The sequence below is a fragment of the Astyanax mexicanus genome, chromosome 15 (assembly GCF_023375975.1).
Source record: "Astyanax mexicanus isolate ESR-SI-001 chromosome 15, AstMex3_surface, whole genome shotgun sequence".
NCBI classification, from domain to species: domain Eukaryota; kingdom Metazoa; phylum Chordata; class Actinopteri; order Characiformes; family Acestrorhamphidae; genus Astyanax; species Astyanax mexicanus.
Genome location: NC_064422.1, coordinates 30006570 through 30026598, shown reverse-complemented (window position 1 = coordinate 30026598; position 20029 = coordinate 30006570). Strand labels below are relative to the sequence as shown.

At 38.1% G+C, this 20029-nt stretch overlaps 1 protein-coding gene across 1 annotated transcript in view; it reads left to right on the top strand.

Annotated features, from left to right (window-relative positions):
• The window catches only part of myo1d (myosin 1D), a 136543-nt gene that overhangs the window by 94677 nt on the left and 21837 nt on the right, over positions 1 to 20029 (top strand). Inside the window, exon 21 of the mRNA XM_007259173.4 lies at positions 2401 to 2555. Coding sequence (XP_007259235.1) covers positions 2401 to 2555 — 155 coding nt within the window. The remainder of the gene's footprint in view (positions 1 to 2400; positions 2556 to 20029) is intronic.

The following is a 20029-nucleotide window of genomic DNA, read 5'->3' as shown; positions in this document are numbered from 1 at the left end:
CACACACACACACACACGCACTGAGAGCATCAGTGGTTATGTAATACAGTCTCTTAAGAATAGACCGGAGAAGGCGAGTGAGGGTGGCAATTTACTGCCAGCTCTGGACCGGAATAGTCCGGCCTGGTTAGCAGTCCTGCCCCTTAACATTCAGTCTGAATTTTCAAGCTTGTCATACGCAGGACATGCTCTGTACCACTGGCCCATAATGACTGCCATCGTTTGGGTTCCAATTTAGCCACAGCAGCTGTCCCCTTCCACAGATGAGCAGGTTTCAGTGTGGACTAACACCATAGACATGAGCTAGACTTGTTCTATTGACTCTCACCTCGGGGCAACCAAGTATTCTATCAGTTATCAGAGAGAGAGGTGCTGTTCATGGTGTAGTTTCTTAACAGCGGTGATATTAGGCTGTCTTGGTGTTCATCTGGAAGTGCGTTTTTCCCTCTGGCTATTTTCTTCATCGACTCAAAGACTGCTATGGAGAAAAAGAGATTGCTATGCTTTTTGAAACTACTAGTTCTTTAAAAGTAGTTTTTCCATACTATTTTATAACAGTATATACAAATCACGGTACCACTTTATAATAAGACTACCTTTATAAAGGGTTTATAAATGGTTTACAATTATTTTTTTAATGGTTTCTAATTAGGTTGTAAATGCCTTAAAAATCATTAATAATCAGTTATAACACATGCATAGAAAAGGCAACAATGACCTGTTGTTTGCCAAATAGTGAATCTACAGCCATCTATATTGTTGCCCTTTCTACGTAGTGTTACACTAAATCCCTGGTGTGCGGTTACTCATGGAGGATATTACACAATATGTCTACTAGACATCAGAGTTTTCAAGGTCTGTTCTACAAGAGCTGAATTATTCAGAACCTGCTGTTCCCTCTTCAGAGTTAAAAGAACATGCAGCACTCTCCCTTCTTCATAATTAAAGCTGTACTTATTATAGCATTTCAATCTGGCTTTAGTCTGATTAATCTTATTATTGCCATTCTATATTAAAATGCCATATTCTTACAGCTCTGTATTCCCTGTGTCTGATACACGAGTAGGTGTGCAGATCCTCAGGTGTCCCAGTGGAGAGATTATGTAATTCTCCCCTTGAAAAACTCCAGGTTTTTCACATCAATACTAAGAGTTGGCTTCTTCCCAAGGTACTCTTACATATTGTATCTAAAACCCTCTTAGAGGCAATGGCCATTGCTTGTTTGTTCCGACACAGGTTCACAGAATAACGGGTTCCAAAAATGCATTTATAGTGTTGTAAAGTTTTTTGATGTGTAAATAATAAGAACTTGACTGGTTGGACTAAAAATACCCGGATGCTGTTTAATATGCTCATTTACAATAAAATATAATCACACATAGAAACATAGAAACTTTCTTTTTAGCACTGTAACCGTTACATTAAAATTTTATTGTAGTTATTTCAGGACGTAACTAGATGTTACTATTGTTGCTGTCCTCTCTGTGTCCTTGTGTAGCTCGGGGGCTTTTTTGTAATCTTTTGTCTAGTATGCTTGTCTTGTATTTTATGTTTATTCTAAATCATTGTTCTGAAATGTAAAAATTGAGAAACATTGAAGTTGTGCTGGGCAGAATGAGCTTAAATATTATATTTTATTTATTTAAACGTTTATAAACTATAATTATCATTAAAGGTACAAAATATGTCTGTTTTTTTTCTACATGTCTGTTTACTTTGAGTTACCTCTTAATAATATGCTGCAGACCCTGGTTTCGAAAGAAACACCTTTTTTTTTTTAAATCCGTTTTTACCCACAACATACCACAATGTAAAATTCAATCATTTCTGTTTTTGGAGAATATTAATTTTGGTACACACTCATTAGACTGGTATTTTACAGAAAAAAAAACATATTGTACCTTCAATAAATAGTTATTTTAATGAACAAAGGACAGAGCATTTTTCTTTGGTACAATCTGCTCAAGTTGCTTAATCTGCCCAGTGTTTGCATTTTTCTCTGTGTTGCTTCATGTCACAGACACGATGGGACTACACACAGTTTTTAGGCAAAGTAAGAGCCAATAGAATAAAACAGAATTAAAAGAATATAGAAAAGAGAGTTTTAAATATTATTATTTTTTTAATTTTCGAATGTTTATCCACCCCTTTTTTTAATTGAATTGTTTTGAGGTCAGAGATTTACACACCCAATAAGAGCAGAGCTTGTTAGTCCTGCTGACCTATTAGTCTGTGTGTGTGTGTGTGTGTGTGTGTGTGTGTGTGTGTGTGTGTGTGTGTGTGTGTGTGTGTGTGTGTGTGTGTGTGTGTGTGTGTGTGTGTGTGTGTGTGTGTGTGTGTGTGTGTGTGTTTGTCTGCTCTCTTTTTTCACCCTTCCTCTCTCCTCTCTGCTTCTCCCAGGTGACTGGCGTGAGTGTGTCCCCGGGGAAAGACCAGCTGGTTGTCTTCCACACCAAGGACAGCCGGGACCTGATTGTGTGCCTGCAGGGCATGGTGCCTGCGGGGGAGAGCCGCATAGGAGAGCTGGTGGGCACCCTGCTCAGCCACTTCAAAAGGTACATGCTCCAACCAAGTGCACACTGGGACATTTAGCCTGACCAGGGGTGTGTTACACAAGCAAAAGTGTAAAGGGTAGATAAATAGAAATACACTCATCATCAAAACAAAAAATATTAGCACACAGAAGGAAGGGTTAGATTACAGTGCTATTCAGAAGGAAGATTAAGGTTACCAGGAACAATAAATGATATAAGCATATATATATATTGAACAACACATACAAAAATACTGTGTAACGAATTGTGCTGGACTTCTTGGCATGGAGTTGTAGAGGTTTTTTAATGGAGCGTCAACTAGCATTCCAAATATTTTTAATTAAGTATAGCTGTGACAATGCAGCTGATCATAGAATAGCATCTGTGTCTTTAAGGCAAGCTCTGCACAGAGCAGCAGTATGAAGATGAGCACTGTTCTCTTGGAAGAGCCCAACAGTGCATTTGTTAAGAAAAGGGAGGGCCACTTGTTGCAGGACCTTATTAATGTAACGTTGAGCTGTCAAAATGCCTGTATTGAAGACCAAAGGTAATCTATCATTGTACAAAATTCCACCCCACACCATGACAACTGGCCTTCTCGAAATATATTCATGCACACAGAGATTAGTGGTTAGTTGGAGTCATCCCTCTAGAAGACATGTGATGTTGATGTAACATTAAGTCCTGCTTTGTGCAGCCGTCTGCCAATGGTGCTGGCTAAATGTCCGCAATTATGGCTATGTATATATACTTACAATTTTCTACTGGTTACAGTGCAGTGTTGCTGCTGTAGTCTGTGTAAAATATAAATGCTACTGTTTACATGCTGAATGCATGTCTAAATACATACATACAGGTCTAAATGTGTTCATGATGTAGCCGGAAAAGTTGTCATCGAGCTTTACCTGGAATGACTTCTGTTCTTGAGCCATGCAACATATTAAGAAACGCTGCACCCTGATTAGACCCCAGTCTGCTTATTATGCAATAGACTGCGGCAAATCACTTAAAGTGTGGCTCACACAGATACAGTGGAAGCGCTATGAGCTCCCCAATATCTATTCAGTAGAAGCAGCAGGAATTTGAAAGAGAGCGATTATAGTGCAGTTCAGCTCAGGCAACGTGTTCAGAACTGCGGTGTGTGTGCTTTGAATTTTTTTCCTCGCAGATAGAGCCTGGGTCAGACACTCAGGGTAATCTGAGTTGATGTGTGTCTGTCTGCATGTGGGTGTACGTGTGTGGCGCTCAGAGTGATGTTAAGCCTTGCTGTCAGTGGCAGTGGTCAGCAGAAGAGGAAATGAGGACAGTCAGTGGGTCTCTTTAGAGCAGAGATATGTATTTTACACACTCTCATGCGCACACAAGCACGCAGAGATGCGTGCAGCCGTGCCTGGAAACACATCAACGCAGTGCTCATTGTCCTTTCCATCACCTCTAGGAAAAATTACGAGGACAGCAGTTTTAAAATTACACACTGCAGATATAACCTGCATGCATCAAGAGTAATCATATAAACTCGGCCACCTTTCTGAGATTTGCTTATTCATGGTTCCGTGCGGTTTCTATATTTAACCACCTCTAAAAAATAATGGAGCTCATATACTCAAGGGGAGTGGTATGGAGGAATAAAAGAAAACACTGGTTTTAACATTGACCTAGGGCTGGATGACATTGCTTAAATATACAGCTCTGGAAAAAGATCACTTCAGTTTCTGAATCAATTTCTCTGATTTTGCTATTTATAGGTTTATTTGTTTGAGTAAAATTAACTTTGTTGTTTTATTCTATAAACTATGGACAACATTTCTCCCAAATTCCAAATAAAAATATTTTTATTTACAGCATTTATTTGCAGAAATCGCTGAAATAACAAAAAAAGATGCAGAGCTCTCAGACCTCAAATAATACAAAGAAAACAAACAAGTTCATATTCATAAAGTTTTAAGAGTTCAGAAATCAATATTTGGAGGAATAACGCTGGTTTTTAAAAACAGTTTTCAAAACAAGCAACATGGAGAGATTTTTTTTTACAGTCGTTTTCAGTTTGTTTTGTGTTAGTCAGAGAAAGATGTCTGAAGTCTTTGTGCCATCCTGACAGCGTCCACCACATATTGTACTATAGGAGTACAAACTTACCAGACAGTTATAGTACAGAGCATTAGCAAGCCATTTAAAGCTATTCATATGAGCTTTTTTAGAATGTCTAAAACAACGTTTAAAAAGCTGATTGTTGGGTTCGGACCATGGTCAGTATGGTCAGTTATTTCCAGTCCTTGGGCACCAGTTCCAAATTATAAGAAAATCTTTGTTGCTTTACATAAGCTGGGCATTTGTTTCTTTTGTGTAGGATAGCATAGTCTAGGGATTAAGAGTAGTGGGAAATGCTGCTATCTATACTTGCACCTTGATATGTAATCATGTTTTCAAAAAAACTCTGTTACAACACACTCTTTCACAATTTGGCTCCAGCAGTATTGCAACCTTTCATCTTTTGAGATATTTTAAATATTAGATTCTTTCCATTCTGGTATAAAATTCATATTTAGAAAATTCACCAAAAAATTGGTGGATGGAAAACCCACTACTTTTAATCTTTCTTGGCACTCACAGTTAGATATATGAAAAATAAATTATGATAAAAAATGAGCCTACAGTAAGTATCTAAACATTTCAGCAGGTCAGCACATGGCGGGAGCAATAAGATCAATAAATTCTGACCAGATTGTAAAAATACGGCCTACCATCATTAAATTTAGACTAAACGAAGCCCATTTCTTCCACCAGAATTTAAATTTCAAAGTTTTTAAATCACTGGTTGATGTGCTGCTGTGTGCTCCCACCGTTCAGTACATATGAATTCTGGTGGAAAAAAGTGCTTTAGGCTTTTTCCAGTTTCTGAATTTGCTTAACATGGTTACATATAAACCCCCTGCCACCCCCCACCCCCACCCATACTCCTGAGTGTTTCCAAGGTTGTGTGGAAAACGTCTTTAACACCTCTCTGTGCTAATGACCAGCACTGCTTTCTCTCTGTGGAGCCATCATCCATCAGTAATGATGATCCATGCACTGAGCGTAAAGGCCCGGCTTCGAGGCTGCAGGCTGCTCCTTGTAGGTGTACGTATATTTCACCTTTATCTCTCCTTCAGCGCCGCAAACGGCCTCAGATCATTTAGCAAAGTCTGCAGACACTCAGCCACAGGCTCTGTCTGATACACACTCACTGTCTTATGTCTGCTGCTTCTATTATACAGTGATCGGTGTCGGTATCATTTTGGTCAGCGGAGTAATGCATACGTTTTCTGTCTGACCATTGTTTTCAGTTAAAAAATGGGTTAAATATTAAAACAGTTAAATACATATGTAGTGCCTTTCCTCTGTAAGTACTGACAAATATTTTTAACAAAACATTACTCAATTGTGATTTATCTTTAATTTAAAGTGTCAAAATATCATGTGGTGCAACCCATACAAGTAATTATATAATAAATAATGAAAAAAATATTTTTTTTCTGTGGCTAAAATTTTAATTGCTGATATCAGCTTTTTTTACCGGACATTAACAGTTTTAGCAGTTATTTGCAGGAAAACTAAGTTAACTGTTAGGATATTTTAGAGGAACTAAAATGTAAACAATGTCAATTATAAAGAATTAGTAAAAAATGTTACATAAATGAATTTATTTAAAATTCAATTATAGTCGCAACATCTGACATTATATTTTTTGTAACTTTATTTTTTCCCCTCCAATTCTCACACTACTTCCTGGGAGGGAAGAAACAAAAAGAAGATAATGAATAAAAATATAAAAGGATGGTACCGGTAATAATAAATAATAAAATAGTAAATCAAGAGGATATTTAAAGAAAAAAAGGCACCAGGAACAAAGGCTGTCTGGCAGATCCAAGTGTACCACTGTGCGTAACAAATAAAACAGCGAGTTACATTGTATTTCACAGTGCTAATTATTTCAAGGCTCTAGTTTTTATTTTATAAAATTGCAACATAAATCCTACAAAACATTAATTTAATATTAATTGAATCATAACCATAGGTCTTTCTATATGATACTTTTCATAGACAGCATATATCCACCGTTTCCATTGTTTCCAACAATATTTTAGGCAAGTATATATTATTTATTTAATATTCTATTATTCTCAAACTTAATCCTAAACAGGTATACTATAGCATTTCCTATTTCCTGCCAATAAAAGCCAATTCTGGACATCCGTAAAGGCACCACATAACATTATTTAAGGCCACAGACAATTTGTCTGGATGGGGAAAAAACTAAAATCTTTAAAGTATAATCTTTGATATTAATCTATGTGTACACAACATTTTTTAAGTTAGAACAGTTACAAAATACACTCTTATTTTTCAGATTTTAAAATAGGCCAGTTAAAAATCAGTTAACCGTAATATATCTTTTTCTCTAATGAAACTGTAATCCTACAGAAGTGTGGCTTTCAATTATATTCAAGCAATAACAGTCTGCAGTCTGTTGAAATGAATGCAGCTTCTTTTTAACTAGTTTAAAGTCTGTGTTATCTCTGCCTACATGTCATATAATAGAGTCTTCTTCCTTTTTTTCTCTTTTTTTCCTCCTTTTTTTTGGTCTAATTTTGAACTACGCTGCATTTTCCCTGACATTTGATACTAAGCCGGCCTGACTTTAGTGCCAGCGTGGCTTGATTCAGAAAAGTGCGAACATAATCATTTTTCATCTGCTATGAATAGAATGCTAAAACGTCCCATCTATAACCCAGATCAGACTCAATGGGGAACGCTGTGCTTTTTGTGAGTAAGCACATAACCCTCTTATCTCTCTCTCTCTCTCTCTGATGACGCCAAACAGTTGTCACTGATAACCCATCCTGCTCTCTCTCTCTCTCAAAAAAAGAGTGGATTATATTTCTCTTTTCACCCCCTCATTCTCTTTCTCTCACTCTCCTGCTCTCTCACTCTCTGTGACTCATTCTGTTAGACTGTCTCTCGTCCTGTTTTCCTCTCTTTATCTCATTTACTCTTGCTGTGGCTTTCTCTCATACTATCGCTCTCGTTCGTTTTTTTTTCTTTCTCCTCCCAAGTTAATCCCCCCCTCCCCCCAACCTCTCTCTTTCACTCCTTCCCTTTTTTTCTCCTTCTGGAGTTGGGAATAAAATATTTACGGTTTTCAGCAGTAAGATCTATATTTAGCTGGGCGTTCAACGTTGGGAAGCACTAAGATCTTGTACCACATCTCTATTTCTCTCTCTCCCTAACTCCCTCCCTCCCCCCCTCTCTCTCTCTCTCCCTCTCTCTCTCTCCGTCTCTCTCTCCCTCTCTCTCTCTCTCTCTCTCTCTCTTTTGCACGCACTCTGTGATGTCTACAGTGGGAACACTAAAACCATCAAAGCTATGGAACGCTGCACTAACCTGCAGGATATGTATGGGGAGCCTCCTGCATTTAATGGACAAATCTAGCCAGACACCGCTGGTCACAATCATTGCTATCCACTTTGCTGTCTACTGTGGGTGGTAATACCTTCTATAACAGAGGTCACTAATAATTGGACCGCGGGACGTTGTGCAATGCGGACCCAAACTGATAAACTACTGAGAATTATTTAATTCTGACAGTGTTTATTTTAAGCAGCCGACCGTTTATTGTCTTTACTGTTTACATGCTTTGCGGCGCATTAAACTCACAGATGCAGGATGCGGGAGCGTGGAGCACACACAGGAGAGATATGCAGTGAGAATAAAGTCGGTGAATAAAGGGAGAAAAGCTAAGTCAGATGGTGTGCACCAGAAAAAAAAATAAAGAAATTAAAATACTACATTTATAAAACATACGAACAGTAATACATTTAAATTAAATAAAACTGCTGTTTTTAAATAAAGCTGATATTCTGGCCAAGTTCAGCAAACATTTCTCCATATATTGTACGATTTGTCATGCATGCAATTATCATGAAAGACAGGGCTAAATCTAATATAAATAAAATCAAATAGAATAAATATAGCCGCAAGCGGCAATCATCGGGTTCAAGCACCAACTTGCACAATGGTGCCTACTGGAGCATTGAATGGTGATGTGTAAGAAGGTCTAATATGATTGGAGATGCCCAGTCACATTTAGAAATTATCAAGTTTTTCACCTGTTATTAATGTTGAGCAGAGGCCTTTCAACCTGATCAGTGCTTAAATTCACATGTAAATCTAGTGAACTTTGTAGGATATTCATTAAGTGAGTTAGAACTAGTCAAAAGGTGTCTACATGTTATTGGTATTGATCAGGTGGCTTCAACCAGAATGTTCACAAAGTGGTATTCAGATTGACCTTTGAACCTTTGCAGAACAAGCTGAAATGTTTGACCAAACAAGTTTAAATTAACACAAAGGAGTGAATGTTCTGATATGACATGTAATTACGAAGTTATTATAAATCTAGTTCTGAATTAAATGGCGCTTCATCAAGCACCAACTAGCACAATGGTGCCTACTAGAGCATAGGATGGTGATGTGTAAGAAGGTCGAACACAATTGGAGACATTCTGTCACATTTAAAATGATCAAAAGTCTTTCACCTGTTATTAATGTTGAGAAGAGGCACAAAGGAGTGAATGTTCTGATATGACATGTAATGTCAAGTTATTCTTAATCTAGTTCTGTATTAAATGGCGCTTCATCAGAGTGATATTGTACAGAGGTCTTTAACATTGTGAGATTACAGCAAATACTGCAGAGTTACAGCAATTTAGGTTAGAAATTCCAAGGACACACAGATTGCTTGATGCCTGGAGAGTATTGTATGTGAAATTTTCACAAATATTTTTAATGAGCATTTACCTAGAGACTCTACAGTGTGCAGCAAGACTGAAATGGAGGTGATAGGCCAAATATCCAGAGAGTAGTTTCAATATAGCTATTTTCAAACAATTAGCAATTATGAATGAACAAAGCACTTTTTAAACATAGTTGTATTGAGAAATTTGTCAGAGCCACTGTACTAAATATGGCAAAAACAATTAGATGTCAAAATAGTACAGCATGATTGACATATACTCGTTTTTTTGGAACAGCGCCCCCCAGTGGGCGGATTGTTTCAGCACTTTGCAGGTCACTACAGTGTCTCCACCTGAACATAACTGTCAAATATCATCCAGATTGGGCAACAGTCAGCCTGCCAAAATGTCTGCTGAATGCTGATTGGCTGATGGTGTTCAGCCATGTTGATTGATTAAGTTGCCCTTTGAACATCCTTTAGAGGCTGTATGATAGATTCTGCATGCAAAGTTTCAACTTGCTAGGTTGCACGGTTGCTGAGAAACAGTGCTCCAAATTTACCTCTTGAAGTGAATGGGGCATATATCCGGAAGGACTAATTTGCATATGGCGGCCATATTGTTTACATATTTCAACTTTTTCTTAATGGAAATTGAAGCGCATGCTCTCACGAGTGTTTTGATACCAAACATGCCAGGATTGGTCAAAATTCCTAGGACTAGTTTGCAAAAGTAGGTTTTGCATATTATGCAAATTAGCACAAAATCTATATAGACGGAAGTGCATGGTCCAAATTGGAAAGTTGTTGGTATTGACCCAAGGAATCCATCAAAAAAAGAATTTTGAATGTAGGTCTTATGTTTTTTGAGTTATTGAGAAAATTGTGAAAAATGAATTTCCTTGTTTATAGCGCCACCACTTGACCAATCGGTGCCATTTTTGTTGTCCACCGAGATGCACTGATCCTACATCTACCTACCAAGTTTCATTTCTCTATGACTTACGGTTTAGGCTGCACAACTGTTTTTACAGGAGAAAAAGAATAATAATAATAATAATAATAAATATAGCCGCAAGCGGCAATCATCGGGTTCAAGCACCAACTTGCACAATGGTGCCTACTAGAGCATTGAATGGTGATGTGTAAGAAGGTCTAATATGATTGGAGATGCCCTGTCACATTTAGAAATTATCAAGTTTTTCACCTGTTATTAATGTTGAGCAGAGGCCTTTCAACCTGATCAGTGCTTAAATTCACATGTAACTCTAGTGAACTTTGTAGGATATTCATTAAGTGAGTTAGAACTAGTCAAAAGGTGTCTACATGTTATTGGTATTGATCAGGTGGCTTCAACCAGAATGTTCACAAAGTGGTATTCAGATTGACCTTTGAACCTTTGCAGAACAAGCTGAAATGTTTGACCAAACAAGTTTAAATTAACACAAAGGAGTGAATGTTCTGATATGACATGTAATTACGAAGTTATTATAAATCTAGTTCTGAATTAAATGGCGCTTCATCAAGCACCAACTAGCACAATGGTGCCTACTAGAGCATAGGATGGTGATGTGTAAGAAGGTCTAACACAATTGGAGACATTCTGTCACATTTAGAAATGATCAAAAGTCTTTCACCTGTTATTAATGTTGAGAAGAGGCACAAAGGAGTGAATGTTCTGATATGACATGTAATGACAAAGTTATTCTTAATCTAGTTCTGTATTAAATGGCGCTTCATCAGAGTGATATTGTACAGAGGTCTTTAACATTGTGAGATTACAGCAAATACTGCAGAGTTACAGCAATTTAGGTTAGAAATTCCAAGGACACACAGATTGCTTGATGCCTGGAGAGTATTGTATGTGAAATTTTCACAAATGTTTTTAATGAACATTTACCTAGAGACTCTACAGTGTGCAGCAAGACTGAAATGGAGGTGATAGGCCAAATATCCAGAGACTAGTTTCAATATAGCTATTTTCAAACAATTAGCAATTATGAATGAACAAAGCACTTTTTAAACATAGTTGTATTGAGAAATTTGTCAGGGCCACTGTACTAAATATGGCAAAAACAATTAGATGTCAAAATAGTACAGCATGATTGACATATACTCGTTTTTTTTGGAACAGCGCCCCCCAGTGGCCGGATTGTTTCAGCACTTTGCAGGTCACTACAGTGTCTCCACCTGAACATAACTGCCAAGTGTCATCCAGATTGGGCAACATTCAGCCTGCCAAAATGTCTGCTGAATGCTGATTGGCTGATGGTGTTCAGCCATGTTGATTGATTAAGTTGCCCTTTGAACATCCTTTAGAGGCTGTATGATAGATTCTGCATGCAAAGTTTCAACTTGCTAGGTTGCACAGTTGCTGAGAAACAGTGCTCCAAATTTACCTCTTGAAGTGAATGGGGCATATATCCGGAAGGACTAATTTGCATATGGCGGCCATATTGTTTACATATTTCAACTTTTTCTTAATGAATATTGAAGCGCATGCTCTCACGAGTGTTTTGATACCAAACATGCCAGGATTGGTCAAAATTCCTAGGACTAGTTTGCAAAAGTAGGTTTTGCATATTATGCAAATTAGCAAAAAATCTGTATAGACGGAAGTGCATGGTCCAAATTGGAAAGTTGTTGGTATTGACCCAAGGAATCCATCAAAAAAAGAATTTTGAATGTAGGTCTTATGGTTTTTGAGTTATTGAGAAAATTGTGAAAAATGAATTTCCTTGTTTATAGCGCCACCACTTGACCAATCGGTGCCATTTTTGTTGTCCACCGAGATGCACTGATCCTACATCTACCTACCAAGTTTCATTTCTCTATGACTTACGGTTTAGGCTGCACAACTGTTTTTACAGGAGAAAAAGAATAATAATAATAAATATAGCCGCAAGCGGCAATCATCGGGTTCAAGCACCAACTGGCACAATGGTGCATACTAGAGAACTGAATGGTGATGTGTAAAAAGGGCTAATATGATTGGAGATGCCCTGTCACATTTAGAGATTATTAAAAAATTTTCACCTGTTATTAATGTTGAGCAGAAGCCTTTCAACGTGATCAGTGCTTAAATTGTAAATTGTAATTGTAATGTCAATCTAGTGAAGTTTGTAGGATATTCATCAAGTGAGTTAGATCTAGTCAAAATGTGTCTACATGTTATTGGTATTGATCAGGTGGTTTCAACCAGAATGTTTACAAAGTGGTGTTCAGATTGACCTTTTGACCTTTGCAAAACAAGCTGAAATGTTTTACCAAACAAGTTTACATTAACACAAATGAGTTCATTGTCTGACATGACATGTAATTACAAAGTTATTCTAAATCTAGTTCTGAATTAAATGGCGCTTCATCAAACAGCAACTGGCACAATGGTGCCTACTAGAGCATAGGATGGTGATGTGTAAGAAGGTGTAACACAATTGGAGACACTCTGTCACATTGAGAAATTATCAAAAGTCTTTCACCTGTTATTAATGTTGAGAAGAGGCACAAAGGAGTGCATGTTCTGATATGACATGTAATTACAAATATATTCTAAATCTAGTTCTGTATTAAATGGCGCTTCATCAGAGTGATATTGTACAGAGGTCTTTGACATTGTGAGATTACAGCAAATACTGCAGAGTTACAGCAATTTAGGTTGAAAATTTCAAGGACGCTCAGACTGCTTGATGCCTGGACACTATTGTATGTGAAATTTTCACAAATGTTTTTATTGAATCTTAACCTAGAGACTCTACAGTGTGCAACAAGTCTGAAATGGCGGTGATAGGCCAAATATCCAGAGACTAGTATCAATATTGCTATTTTCAAACAATTAGCAGTTCTGAATAAACAAAGCACTTTTTAAACATAGTTGTATTGACAAATTTGTCAGAGCCACTGTACTAAATATGGCACAAACATTTAGATGTCAAAATAGTATAGTATGATTGACATGTATTCGATTTGTTGGAACAGCGCCCCCCAGTGGTCGGATTGTTTCAGCAATTTGCAGGTCACTACAGCGTCTCCACCTGAACATAACTGCCAAGTGTCATCCAGATTGGGCAACATTCAGCCTGCCAAAATGTCTGCTGAATGCTGATTGGCTGATGGTGTTCAGCCATGTTGATTGATTAAGTTGCCCTTTGAACATCCTTTAGAGGCTGTATGACAGATTCTGCATGCAAAGTTTCAGCTTGCTAGGTTGCACGGTTGCTGAGAAACAGTGTTCCAAATTTAACAATTGAAGTGAATGGGGCATATATCCGGAAGGACTAATTTGCATATGGTGGCCATATTGTTTACAAATTTCAACTTTTTCTTAATGAATATTGAAGGCCATGCTCTCACGAGTGTTTTGATACCAAACATGCCAGGATTGATCAAAATTCCTAGGACTAGTTCGCAAAAGTATGTTTTGCATATTATGCAAATTAGCAAAAAATCTATATAGACGGAAGTGCATGGTCCAAATTGGAAAGTTGTAGGTATTGACCCAAGGAATCCATCAAACAAAGAATTTTGAATGTAGGTCTTATGGTTTTTGAGTTATTGAGAAAATTGTGAAAAATGAATTTCCTTGTTTATAGCGCCACCACTTGACCAATCGGTGCCATTTTTGTTGTCCACCGAGATGCACTGATCCTACATCTACCTACCAAGTTTCATTTCTCTATGACTTACGGTTTAGGCTGCACAACTGTTTTTACAGGAGAAAAAGAATAATAATAATAAGAAGAAAAATCTTAGCAAAAACAATAGGGTTCTACGCACCTTCGGTGCTTGAACCCTAATAAGAAAAATCTTAGCAAAAACAATAGGGTTCTACGCACCTTCGGTGCTTGAACCCTAATAATAAGAAGAAAAATCTTAGCAAAAACAATAGGGTTCTACGCACCTTCGGTGCTTGAACCCTAAATATAGCATTTTGAAACAAAGTTACAGATACAGATTCACATTATTAGACTCGATAAGTTAAATTATTGAGGATGTTTCCATTTATTGTATGATAAGTCGATAATGTAATTATTGTGACAGGCCGATTTAAAACAATATATATTGTTGAGATATACTGAAAAGTATTTGTAATTAGTTTTGTATTTCAGTTATTGATGCCATAAAACACTGACAGAATTGAAAGGCTTCTTTAGTATACAGTATATAATACTGAATCATAACACAATTTAAAAATGACAACAGTCCGGACCTTGGCCTGATAAAATTTTCTTGAACTGGACCGAACTGAATTCTGATGAAATACCCCTGTTAACACATACATTCCCAGGCACAGGAATGACACACATGATACATTGAGGAATGTCTTTAATTTCTGGAATGTTGTACATTTAAGGCCTCAAGCGAACATCAGTAATTTATGTCACCTCTTCATGTGTACGCTTGGCTATGTTTAACCTCTCTCATAAGATAACACCTCACAACTTATACTTGTGCAAGCATTACATAAAACACTTCATAAAATAACATCTTTATCTCTTCTTCTCTCCCCCTTTCTCTCTTTATACATATCCCCCACCCTCTCTCTCTCTTTTTGTCGTGCTGACTCTCTTTTCCCTAGAGAGGGAACACTGAAGCCATTTTCCTGTCATCTTAGTCTTCCCAGCACGCATGCAACACACGCACAAACGAGCACACACATGCGTGCAAGCGTGCCCCACAGGACCATACAGCATCCTCTGAGTGATCTGAGTGAAAGTTAAAATAAAAAAAAAAGGAAAAAACAAGGGACATTGTATAAAAATAAAATAAAATAAACCCTGATATTTTTGGAGATAGTAAAATCCATTTGTTCTTTAAACAGATACAGAACAAGAAATGAGGAAGCGTTCAGCTCTTCAAAGACTTGTTTCTTTTTGTTTTCTCACAGTTGCTCAAGCTCCTAAAACTGTACTGTTTGTTTCCACAACTCTTTCAAAAGCAGGGAATCCCACTGCACCATGCCAGCTCGGTGGATCTGCCGCAGAGTTCGAGTGTGCTGCTTTAATTGGGACGTCCTCAAAACTTTCTGCTGTGTGTTCTTCCTCTCCTCTCACAGTCGTCTCCTACGCGCACACAGATGAATGAAAAGCCTTTCTAAATTGATATCTGAGGCTTGCGTGAAGCCGAGTGAATGCGTTCGCCACAGCAATTCATTAGCTTAGATGAGTATCCTTCTTCTTTACACCTCTCAGAGGAAATGAATCATGTCATTTGAATTCTGGTCTCAGATTTGTGTTTGTGTGTGTGTGTGTGTGTGTGTGTTTTTATCCCTGAGCTCTTTAGCTTTCCCAGGCTGTTTAGCTTTGTTTGGTAACTTAAATATGCAGGTGTAAATATTCTGGGCAGTCATTGGGCAGGAACTAATACTGAAAACAAGTTCCATGACATTTGTCTTTGTCCTATGAAAGCTGTTTTGGAACAAGTGCTGGGTCTCCTGTATTAAATGTGGATGTAGTTTTTGCATGGACAGTTCTGGCTAGACTGGTCACGCTGGTCACGATCATTACCACCCACTGCGCTGGTCTTCAATGACAATGACTATTTATTCCCACTATCAGGCATCACTCAGACTAAATATTGAACTTCGTGTTGCCTCTGAGTGAGCACAGTGAGCACACTGCCTAAACCCAGAATTGTGAACACAGACATTTCTAGCCAGATTCTGCCAGTCACAGCCAATACCACACATGAAATGACTAAAAAACTTTAGATATTGAATGTCTCATCCATCTGGCACCCACTATTAGGCCTCACTCGATAATTCACCTCACCTTTCCATGAGCACACCGGCCACTGTTCATCCACACTCACAAAATAACACATAATAAGCACATAACGTATACAGTTACAAGCATTCTCAAGCTGTCCTCTGAAGTTACACTTTTGGCATGTCTGTGTAGAGCAGCTAAAGGCAACAAGGTGGCAGACTCTGCAGCATCTACAGCTAATTATGTATTGGCATGCTGTTAGGTCAGTGGCCTGATGTAAAGCGTTTGGACGCTTGAGTGATTGATGACTGCTTTCTTTTCAGCTTATCCTGAGGGGTCATTTCATGGAACATTTACATTCATCACCTTGTGTGATGTCCTTCACCCTGGTTAACTCTAAAGGTGGGCTTTCCGGACAGGGATTAAGCCAATCTTAGACTGTGTTTTCCTTTCAGTGGGAATTTTCTATTCAAAATACTGCTGTGTAGTTTAAGAGTAAGCTTAATTCCAGTCTGGAAAACTGCTCCTATAGGCGTTTATATCTAGCAAGGTTGCATAAACTCAAAAATCTCTGTTACACGCTTGAAACCAAAACGGCATCCCTCAAAGAACCATTTGAAACACCTTTGTATTTAAGAATGCATAGAACCAAAATACACTGGCCAACTCATTCACTCTTTTTCTGGTACTTACCATCTCTCTCTCTCTCTCTCTCATTTTCTCACTTGCTCGACCGTTCTCATTCTTTCGCTGTCACTGTCTCTCATTCTTTATGACTCAGCAGATTCACGTGCCATTACTCTTTATTGATCTCCGCTTGGGCTTTGATCACGTTTAACACAGTTAATATTCAGAGTGCGCCTCAAGCCTTTGGTGCTAAAACTGGGCCAGTCTCCAGTCCAGGCATTACTAATATAGACGAGCGCACTGAGATGGACTGAGGGGGAACTTAAAGAGACAGAATACACAAAAGCTAGGCCACAGAAAATAGAGTGAAATGGAGATCACATTGCTATTTCCAGCTAAAATGTGATTTGTTTTTTGGTTCAGAATCTTAGTTTCTACTAGACGGAACAATGTTTTTTTGGGGCCCTTTGGACTAAATGCCGAATTAACCTTTTGTGGCAAACTTGGTTTCTGTAATAGTTAGCATTAAGGCTCCCAAGATGGAATGTGTATGTTTTTGAATTTTTTTTGGAACATAGAATAAGATGTGAGCGTTTGCGAATTCCCAGGCAGTTTTGTAGATTGTTGCTAGCAGTGTTTGCTAGTTCTGCTGTGTCTGAAGCTCACTGTACTGAGGTGAGTGAAGAACTCTTTAAACATCAGCTTTAAACATCAGCACTCAAATGTTTGGCTGAAAATGATCTGATTTCAATACATTGCTGATCTGTCCTTTCATCTCTAGATTCTACACATATTAGAATCACAGATGAATATGATATGTGGCTCAGTTATGGCATTGACGTTTTTGGTGTAATGCACACACTGAAGTGGATATTGTAGTGGATAACACCATACTTTCACTTCCATCATTGCATATGTAAATTACAGTTTGAACCTGTTTTGAAATAGAAAATGTTGTTCTGTTGCTCACTATCGACCACAAAAAAAATAATATTTATAAATTATCGATATCAGTGAGACATTCTGGGCATCTCTTTATTGGAAGAGTTGAATGAAAGCCTCAGTGAATGAGTTAGAGGAGGATGCAGGAGTGTGCTGCTGGCAGTGTTTTCCAGCATCCTTCCTCAGGGTTAGAGAGCGAGTGCTAATGCCTGACAGGAAGCATTAAAGCCGCACTGCCCGGTCTCCTCACTGAGCAGAGATGATGGAGAGTGGCCAGGCTGGCTCTGATCTGTGAAACAGTCGTGCTCACCCTGTGTGTGTGTGTGTGTGTGTGGTGGGGCTGTTTGTGTGTGTGTGAGAAGATCTGTGCTGTTGACTTGGTTTGTAAACAGCTCTCGTGGTGCTCCAGAAGGACTTTGCATTGATTTCCCCCCCTTTTTTCCTTTGTCTTGATCTTTCTCAGAGACAGATTCATTAGTGAAATTAAAGGCATGCATAAGAGATTGAGGTCTTGATTTAATTTGATTATGGGTCCTTGATGCATTGTGAAATTATCTGTTTGGTTTTATATTTTGGTGAATTTTTTTTATTTCTGAAAATGCATAGTTTATACAAATATGTTGATACAAAATAATATTGATCAATCACTGGTTTGGGGCTGATTATTTATTGTCTTTCAATACAGTTGCCTGATCATCGATACAAATGGAAGGTGGGACTGGGTACCATCTTTAATCTTTATTGATAATCAGACAACCATATTGAAAGACAAACAATTAAATATTATTGATGTTACTGGTATCAGATCTGGAAGTGTTTTTCAAGATGGCTACAGTAACTGGGTAAATCTCAGATGGAATGCATCTGTCTCCTTCTGTACGCATACAGTTGTGGTTGAAAATGTATGTATACTCACCATGAACACAAACGTGGCAGTATTGGGTTTTCAGTATTTTTCTGGTGTAAACTTGTTAAGTAGTCTACATACACACACTATATATTTAAAAGCATTGACATATTCCCCTTAATCACTGAATTGAAGTGTTTCATTTAGTCTCATTAAAACAGATGTATAAAATAAATCAGAGAGCCACACAGTCTGTCATTACATACATTATTAAAAGAAGATGTTGTTTAGTTCAGTCCAGTATGGTGCTGTAATAGGATTCCTCTGCTACAGGTCAAATTATGTCCATCTGTCTACAAATTCAGAATTTAGTGTATTTTGTGCAGTGTGTAAGACTGGTGGAGGAGAACGTGCCAAGATGCCAGGGTTATTCCACTAAATGTTGATTTCTGGACTTTTAAAACTTTATGATTATTAACTTGTTTTCTTTGGATTATTTGAGGTCTGAAAGCTTCTTTTTTGTTATTTCAACCATTTCTGATTTTCTGCAAATAAATGCTCTAAATGACAATGTTGTTTTATTCTATAAACTAAGGACAAAATGTATTCCAAATATCAAAGAACAATAATGTTCATTTTACTCAAACATATACCTATAAATAGCAAAATCAGAGAAACAAATTCAAAAACTGAGGTGGTCTCTTAATTTTTCCCAGAGCTGTAGTGTATTTTGGAGAGTTGAGGTCAGAACTGTTGGAAGCCCATAGAATGTTCCAGTTCCCCTGGCAGCAGAACAGCCCCAGAACGTGATGCTACCACCACCATGCTTAACAGTTGGTATAGTGATCTTAGCATTGAATGGTCATGATAAATTTGAATAAAACAGATGAACTAAACGGGCGGTTATCAGCTAATGCTTCAGCCTTAGTGCTGAAGACATTTGGGAATCTAGTGTGCTTTATAATACGGTGCGCCTTTATAGTTTGAAAAATACGGTAATCAAATATAGGAAAATGAATTTATAGGTGCTTGTATTTTTATACATTAAAGCATCAGTGGATCTGAAATAAAAGCAGGAAATAGGGCAGAAACGTGACCTTTCATTCACAGAGCCCAGGTTTCTGTGTGCGGGAGAGAAAGTGTGCCATGGTGATGCTGTAGCCACAAGTCAGCTCTCCTTCAGCAAGGTCATCCTTTCTGCTGAATCCTAATGGCAGACTATAAGGAGTCATGCTCCTTCTCCCCTTCTCTCTCTCTCTCTCTCTCTCTCTCTCTCTCTCTCCACACTACCACCCCCCACCTTTTCTCTGTCTCCCCTTCTTTCTCACCACCCCTCCCCCCATCTCCCTCTTTCTCGCTTTCCTCCTTTCCTGCTATCTGCCTCTGCCTTTACACCCCCCTCCCCCTCCTCTCTTCCCCTCCTCTTTTTCCCTCCTCTCTCTCCTGCACTCGCTCACCCCTCCTCTCCCTCTCTGCTGCAGATGCAGTTCCCATAGCAACCAGTCAATCCTTGCTGGTCTGATATTTAGTCCATTAGTGAGCCATCCAGGCAAAGAATGCTAATGGCACATCTCCTGTGAGAGTGAGCGAGATAGAGATAGAG